We start from the raw sequence: 8,609 nt of genomic DNA, 5'->3' as shown, positions 1-8,609 counted from the left end.
GTCCACTTTTACTATATTTTATTTAATATATTGATCATAGTTTTTTGTTGGCTAGCTAAAAAATCTGAACCAGTAGTGGGTCTAGTCCTGTACTATGTTTTATTCTACAGATTAGGTATCATATTAGTCTTATATTTTTCTCATGTCTAGTAATTTTGGTTGAATGCAATGCTTTACTAATAAAAACTAAACCAGTAGCTCCAATGATTTTATCTTCCATTAGAAAAGGTTTCCCCTTTCCTCTTTTATGCAGATAGAGTGAGAATGTGACCATTGCAGTTTAGTCAGGGTCTGAGCTCCGATGGGGCTCATTGCAATAAGACAGAGTCCACCTTTGGTGTGTCTATTCCAAGGGGAGGCTCTCCATGGCTTTTAACTGAGAGGCTGATCTTTGTCTCGTCAGTCCTCAATCTGTAGGAGATTCAGCTTCCCCTGCCTACCCTTACATGAAATTTTATTATACACAGGGGCTTTTGAAGGTCACAGTGGAAGAGTCAATAAGTAAATAATGGAAGGGGAGGTTACAGTCAAGGATCACTTTACCCAACAAGATATAACTCTTCTGAGCCTGAGAAGTAAACCATCCTGCACTTCAAACATCTCGCTTTTAACATCATTGGTGAACTAAAAATTACTGAGGCAACACTATACCCACTAATCTTAAGAGTTAACATTTATTGAGCCCTTAATTTATGCTAGGCAATATTCTAAGTGTTAAACTTCTACTATCTTTATTAAAATGTCAATTATAGATTAACTATTCCACAATTATAAATTTTCTTTAAAAGTAAACTATAAAGAAATAATAAAGATAAAGGTACAACAAAAATAAACCAGGAGAGGTTAGAAGGGATAAGTCACTCAAGCTTCAATTTATGTAAAATTTTTTATTATTTTATGCTATTATATTGCATTACTTGAAGCACATTTTTAGCATGCATCTCTAGAATTGAATCCTTTTTTTACTGCATAAAGCCTGTAAGGTCAATAATATAGGATATCTCCATTAAGATCTTCTGCCCAATACTTGGTCCATATTTATTGTGTCATCCAGAACAAGCACTACACAACTACAGTAACAAAAAACACAGTATGTATTTGAATATTTTCTTCTTACATTTAAACTTTTTGCTTCTTCTATTGTTTTATTTTCTATCAATGCTTCAATAGGCTCTAGGGCAGGGTGATTCTAGGAAGCCAGGCTTGATTAGTCATGATTTTCCAGCTACCCCGTCTGTGGGAACAATATATATCAAAATATCCATTGATGTGTATTAATGCTTTCCTAATACTATTATAGCTTAATGTCTTGATTTTTTAATACTTTTTGATCTAGAGGATCATCTTCAATCACAAGACAGGCATTCACAGTGATGCCTTTTGTCATATGTTCGATAAATACTTAGTACTTACAATGCTGATAATCACAATGATTTGTTAAATGATATGAGCCAAATAGCTGGGAAATAAAGGTTTGCCCCTAATAGGGGAGAACGAGATACAGGTACTAATTTTAAACCCAGAGATGTAGTTTAACTCAATAATCTAGACTATGTTTACTCTCTCAGGTATTGCCCAGTTTTAGGGCATATTTTTATGAAGAAATTCTTTTATGAGTTTTGATCTACTGCCTATCCTAAATTCCCTCAGGTGTTAACCAACCAAAAAATAAGACATGAAATATACCATCTAGTTATGGACCTAGTAGGCGGTTCCTTAGGAGTAGGAGAAAGAAGAGTTTATTTCCTTAACTGCACTAGAACTTTTGGAGATTCAGGATATTTGGAAGATGCCCCATGGCAACTAGTTGGTATGGGAGGAGATGGTATTAGAGGTGCCTTAGAGAGGGGCCTTCTCCTGTGTGCATAGAGAGGTAAAAGTCCATTGGGATAACAAAGAAACCCCACTACGCTTGCATTCATGGAATATTAAGTAGGATCAAACTATCCTTAATTGTGAACTTAACTATCATAATAATAATGATATATTTGGCTGGAAAGCAATGAATTAAATTCTCCCTAACTTACTGCCTTTAGGAACTACCTCCCTAGCCTGAATAGTACTTTGTCCGGAAGGCTGCAGATCTCAGGTGCATACCTCTGTTCTTCCTTCTGTCTCTCCCACAGCCCCTCTCCTTACATGCACAGCAATTTTCATATATATATATATATATATATTTTTTTTTTTTTTTCCTGTATGTTGTATGGCAGGGGTCACATTTCATGCTTTTTCCACCACATACGTTTTTAAAGAAATTGAAAAGAAATACTATGCATTTAGATAATCAACTTAGATTAATTCAATTGATTTAATTTACTTATTCTTTAGAGAGTGTGCAGGAATTGTTTAATACCTGTGATGCTTGTGGCAATTTCTATAAATATTTTGTTAATAGATCCTAGATGCTACTCCTTATAGTAACACTCTTTTGGTGGAAAAATCAGATTCAGCACTTTCCCAGAAGTATTCCATAAATTTTATCATTTTTCCTACTTTTTATATTTACATGTTGCTGGGAAGCAGAATAAACTCATGAGGCATATTTGCAGAATACAAATATTTAGGCATTTATAGGTTACAAACCTTCAAAAAAATGTAGTGTGGAGATTTATACATGTGTTTTATAAGTAGGAATATGAGAGACAGTTGAATTAGTACATAAAGTTTTTATTTAAAGTTTTCCCCTTTTCAAGCAAGCTTCATTTACACATTCTAATACTGTACAAAATTTACAATCTCCATGACTTATTTATTCATTTTTCACTTTCTAATAGGTTGCATCTCTCTGAAATACAGAAAGCTTTACTTATAGTTCTCATAAATGCTTTTATTTATTTGGGCTAAAAATAAAAAATAAAATGAAGAACCAGCCTAAGAAAAGCAAATATCTGGTATAAACTATGACTTTCGGAAGAAATGGTCTCAATTGACAATACAGGTTCTGAAGCTGCCAGACCTTGTTCTCTTCATGATACCAGCTGGGATTTTCCCACAAAGTACTGGGAACTTCTCTTTCTTTCTATATATTCATATGCTTTCAAGGAAAAAGAAATGAAAGTTGATTGCACTGGATATATATATTTATATATATTTTTACAACGGATCCTTTGGATCTGAACATACAAATAAATACAAAAACAATGAAGATTGCACTTTACTGTAGAAACGGCATTGGTTTTCGGTATACCCACTCTATCTTGACATGCTCCACAATGAAAGCTAATCACCAAAGCATTTTAATCTGTGGCTTCCCCATGTCGTTTTGGATGAAAAGTGTTGAGAGATCCAAGAACATCTCTGAGTGATTAAAAAAATATTTTGTTTTATTTTCTGGTCCCTTGTTTAAGCTTTTAAGAACTTGAAATCCAAACTCATGTTTCTGCCAGTTTTGCCCTTTAGTTTTTTCAAACTGAAACTATCTCACTTTCTCCTGTCCTTCCACCCCTCAATTCCTCAGGCTCCTACAGACACTGTAGTAGATGCTCACTTAACTGGGTTCAGGCATCTCTGGTGAAAACAAAGGAGAGATGAAGAGTTGGGAGAGTCATGATGTTAAGTCGTATGCTTTGCCAGAGCCAGCCTGAGGCAAGGAAGAGGGAGAAGGAGTTTGTCACATGCTGTGATTGGTTCCTGTAGCTCTTTTAAGTAATGTTATGCGGTGACAGAGCGACAACTGGGATTGTACTTAAAAGCAATTATCCTTTCTTTTCATCCCCTGAATTTCTGAAAGCAATCTCCCAGTTTTTATAATAGGTTAAATTTGGGGTCAGATGTATTATCCAACAGAATCCCTTCCACATTGGGGGGCTGAATTTGTCAGTCCTATCTTTTGAAACAAATAAAAGGTGTGTTTACTACTTGTATACTACAACAAATAAGAAAAAGTGAGCCTCTGTGAACTGATTAGTGATATAGTGTATTTTGTTTTAACTCTTCAGATAAAATAGAGGACACAGAAATTATGACTCTGGCTAGCCTAGAACTCATAGAGCAGGAAGTAACTGCTACAAGAGTCAATATTTTTCTCTTCGCTGATCCCTTGAGGTGCTGTAAGGGCAGAAGGTATAAGGAATGAAGTTGTACAGAAATGAAAATGCCCCTCTTTAATCTTCTATTATTTTCTAGAACTGTGTTGCTAATGGAGTCTGTGAAGTAGCCAAAGGTTAGGATTACAGAATCAAGTGGCAGTTTCTGTAATGCTGTGGGACTATTTCAGTGGGTCCAATTTTGAATCATCCATGAATACAATATCCCCAAAACTTCAACAAATAGATCGCATGCAGGCAGACTACAATGCACAATACTGATCTTAGTTCTCTCTGGGGGCAGTCTTCGGTATTTTGTCTTTCTCCTTTTGAAAGTTAAAATCCATATGAGGAGTTTTTGTAAAACTGGGACAAGTTAAAACCGGTCTGAATGGAAGAGTCTGTCACCACAGGAAAATTTGGTGTGATCCGACTTACAGACACCATAGCTGTTCAAGAACAGGTCACTTTCTTTTGTAGTTACTTAGAAATCATTCATTAGAAACCAAGGGTGGGTTTCGGCAGTTGTGGCATTAGAATGCATTGTTCCTATTATAATAGTGACGTCACCTGTCATTGCTTCCCAGAATGCTGAGACTGTTCCTTCGGGGTTTTCTGGGCATTATTTGTTGTATGGTACACAGGCAGGCAGGATAACGGTTGCACAGGCAGGACCTGCAAGTGGTTCTGCTACATCTCCTTCAAGTTCTGTCCAGGTTCCTTTTTCTGGACAGTAGCATATTGTAGATGACTTGTAGGCCCCCTGTAATGGCACAACAGGCAGCAGTCAGAGGAAGTTCAGGGAAGTGCAGGAGCAGTGTTATTCAGCACATTTACAGTGGAAAGAAAGTATCTTTTCTCCGCTCCCATGAAAAAATTCTAAATGAAAGCAATGGATTTTAAATCGTTTTATTCCAAGGGAAAAATTGAGATTCACAAGATTACAAATCTTATTATTTTGCAACTAGTAACGGAAGTCAAGGACCTAGAACGTTCTAGACAAATCAACAAATCCTTTACCATAATTGATCGAAAACTGAAATTCTCCAGCTGGTTTAAAAACAAAGAAAAGACAAATTCACCATAAATATTTAAATAATTTTTTAAAAAGTCCAAATAAGCTGGATTTTAGATGGTTGTTTTTTTTCGTTACCGTAGAGGGTCAGAGCTGAGATTGACGAACAGTTTTAATTAAATAGTAAATGGCTTATCTACTTCTTCACACACCGATTCACTTATTTTCAAGAGGCCATACAATAAATAAAAAATATCTTTAATCTTGTTTCTTTTATCAACCTCAGGGGCTGATACTTGTATAATAATATTTCCCTCCCCAAATTGAAACAGCTTTTTTTTTTTTTTTTTTTTTTAGCATAGGCAACAAACAACGAATCTAATAGTTTAGGAAGGATCTGGTTCTCAAATGTATCTATTCTTTTTCAGTTAGCAATTTGTACCAGCAAATAAGCAGCTATACAGATATCTGTTTTATCCACATTTTCCTCCATATGACTAAAAACTTCTAAAGCTCCCCCTAAACTTTATACCACAACCTCATTTGATGCAAAAGAAACAAAAGTAACTGATATCATTTAAAAATGTTATTTATTTATTGTGAAAAATAACATATACACAAAAAAGTGATAAATTTCACTTCCACAATTAGTTGCAGAAAAGCTTTCAGGGTTTGGTATGGGTTGCAGTTCCACAATTTTAGGCTTTTCCTTCTAGCTGCTCCAAGACACTTGAGACTAAAATCACTATAATGATTTAGCAGTCATACTCATTTGTTAAATTCTATCTTGTTATAACTCCACCTTCTCCATTCTTTCTCCAAAGAGGGGTATTTGGGCTATGCCAACTCTAATTTTTTCAGGTTGGAAAGGGCTGTCGATAATATAAGATGGGGGATAGACCTAGCTGATGTTCTGGAGAGGCTGGTCCCTCTGGATTTCAGGACTTATCTGGCCTAGGAACCATATGGACGCTGTAGATTACTGGAAAGTAATCACAGTGCATGGAACATTTGTAGAATCTCAGAGAAAGGCCTAGGTGTTCTTTAGGGTTGGCAGGAATGGTTTTGGTTGGGTCTTGGCAAACCATGGTAAATAGCAACATCTAGCTGAAGCTTGCATAACAGTAGCCTCCAGAGTAGCCTCTTGACTCTCTTTGAATTCTCTCAGCCACTGATACCTTATTTGTTATACTTCTTTTCCCCCTTTTAGTCAGGAAGGCATAGCCAATCCCACAGAGCCAGGGCCAGGCTCGTCCCTGGGAGTCATATCCCATGAGTAACTGATATTAATAACTGATACTATTAAAATCCAAAATTCACCTATATATAAAAATAGCCATCATTTTAAATGCTAACACCTAGATAACTAGACTTAAAGTATCTCCTGATAGGTTGTAATTTGAACTACATGGTCACCTTCTCAGGTGCTCTTGTCAAAAAAGAAAAAAGAAAAAGAAAAGACAAAAGCTGAGCTTAATGGTCTAAGTTCCAGTCTATGGGAAATATAGAGATATTAGTCAATTCCAGAATGTAGGATATTCTATAAAATAATGACTTTTTTTTTTCAACATTCAACGGCATAGAGAAAAAAAGGGTAATATTTTTCTGGAATAGGAGTAATATTCCAGAATGTAAGGGACTTAGGAAACAAAACAACCAAATACAAGTAGAACTTGTGGGATCCTGACTTGAACATACCAATTTGAAAAATACATTTTTCTTCAAGTCAGTAGGGGAAATTCGAATATGGAATGGATATAAAAGAATTATTGTTAATCCTGTTGGCTGTGATAATGGTAGTGTGCTTATGTAAGAGAATGATTTTTTTTTTTAAAGATGAATACTGAAGCATTTAAAGTGAAATAACATTAGATCTGGATTTGCATCAAAGGCAGATAGATGAAGTAAGTACGGCAGACTGCTAATGTGCACTGCAGCTGGATGATGGGTTAACGAGGGCACACTGTATCTCAATTTTTGTGTATGTATGGAAATTTTCAAGATAAAAAGGGGAAAAAATAAAGTGAAGGCAAATTATACATCCTAAATAGAATTTGTGGTTACAGGACATTTATAAAATCACTTCAGTTTTACTTTTCGTTAGAAAACCAGAATAAAAAAAAGCATGGAGATAGGGGAGTACAAGAGATCTACTTGTCCTGTTTTTTGTTTTTTTAACTTTTTTTTTATTGTATGATATAACATATGTACAATGTAAAGAAAGAAAAAAGCAATAGTTTTCAAAGCACTCTTCAACAAGTAGTTACTGGACAGGTCCCAGAGTTTGTCATGGGCTACCATACCATCATCTCAGGTTTTTCCTTCTAGCTGCTCCAGAATATAGGAGGCTAGAAGGAATAAATACTTGTTTTATCATCACAATTAACTTTTTTTTCTTTTTTGTAAAAAAAAAATAACATATACAAAAAAGCAATAAATTTCAAAGCACAGCACAACAATTAGTTATAGAACAGATTTCAGAGTATGGTATCGGTTACAATCCCACAATTCTAGGTTTTTTACTTCTAGCTGCTTTCAGATACTGGAGACTAAAAGAAATATCAGTTTACTGATTCAGCAATCATATTCATTTTTTAAACCCTCCCTTCCCTGTATAACTCCACCATCATCTTTGATCTTTCTATCCCACTCTTTAGAGGTATGTGGGCTATGGCCATTCTAACTTTTTCATGTTGGAAGGGGCTGTCAATAATATGGGGTAGGGAGATGGAACTAGCTGATGTTCTGGAGAGGCTGGGCCTGGAAGGTTTCAGGGCTTGTCTGGTCCAGGATACCTGTCCTGTTTTGATAACAGCGAGTCAGCTCTATAGCAGCTGCACTGATTCTATTTTACTACTTAAAGTAACTTACTGTCTGCATATAAGCATGATGTTCTTAAAGTGAAGGTGTGGGTGATCACTCAGTTGGGGGGAAACAGAAAGGAAAGGCAAGCACAAACACAAAGCAGGAGGGGGAGGCAAGAGTGGGCACGTACCATGCTCCAGCTGTAGCCTCCCACGAGGTAAATGCTGTCATCAAGCACTGCACAGCCAGGACCACTTCGACCCTCCAAAATGGGGGTCTGCAGGATGTTCCACTGGTCACCTTTAGGGTCGTAGCATTCCACAAGCATCACATCAAGGTGGGAGAAACCTGAGTGACAGAAGCAAAATGAAACCACAAAAGAATATATTCTTAGAGTCCCAATTCAAGGCGTCTTAAAAAAAAAATGCCTAGAGCTAACAAATAGATAATTGTGTATTTGAAGACTCTCAAATGTTTAAATTCACTTGCAAAACTGGGACACATGTCAGAAAAACCTAAAAACAACAACAACAACAAAACAACAGAAAAACCAACCAACAAACCATAAAACCCTCTAGGTGTTTTGGATTAATTTGTAGCAAGCATGCCTGACCAGATGTCATGGGTAAAGGCTGATTCTATGGGGTAGATCTTATTTATCAGGGTAAGGTTTATAATAATAATGGTTAAAGCAAGCATTTTAGAGAGTGCTTACAATATATTAGTTACTTTCTAAGTGCTTTTTAGAAACAGATTAATTTTAT

General features: G+C 35.9%; 1 protein-coding gene across 1 annotated transcript in view; it reads right to left on the bottom strand.

The window, feature by feature from the left end:
- Positions 1-2,660: 2,660 nt before the first annotated feature.
- KLHL14 (kelch like family member 14) overlaps positions 2,661-8,609 on the bottom strand; it is a 99,426-nt gene continuing 93,477 nt past the window's right edge. Inside the window, exons 8-9 of the mRNA XM_077135686.1 lie at positions 8,036-8,193; positions 2,661-4,788 (exon numbers count right to left, since the gene is read on the bottom strand). Coding sequence (XP_076991801.1) covers positions 4,648-4,788; positions 8,036-8,193 — 299 coding nt within the window. The 3' untranslated portion in view covers positions 2,661-4,647. The remainder of the gene's footprint in view (positions 4,789-8,035; positions 8,194-8,609) is intronic.

This window comes from Tamandua tetradactyla, chromosome 18, assembly GCF_023851605.1.
Source record: "Tamandua tetradactyla isolate mTamTet1 chromosome 18, mTamTet1.pri, whole genome shotgun sequence".
NCBI lineage: Eukaryota > Metazoa > Chordata > Mammalia > Pilosa > Myrmecophagidae > Tamandua > Tamandua tetradactyla.
The sequence above is the reverse complement of the archived record's forward strand: the minus strand, read 5'-3'. Positions and strand labels throughout refer to the sequence as shown.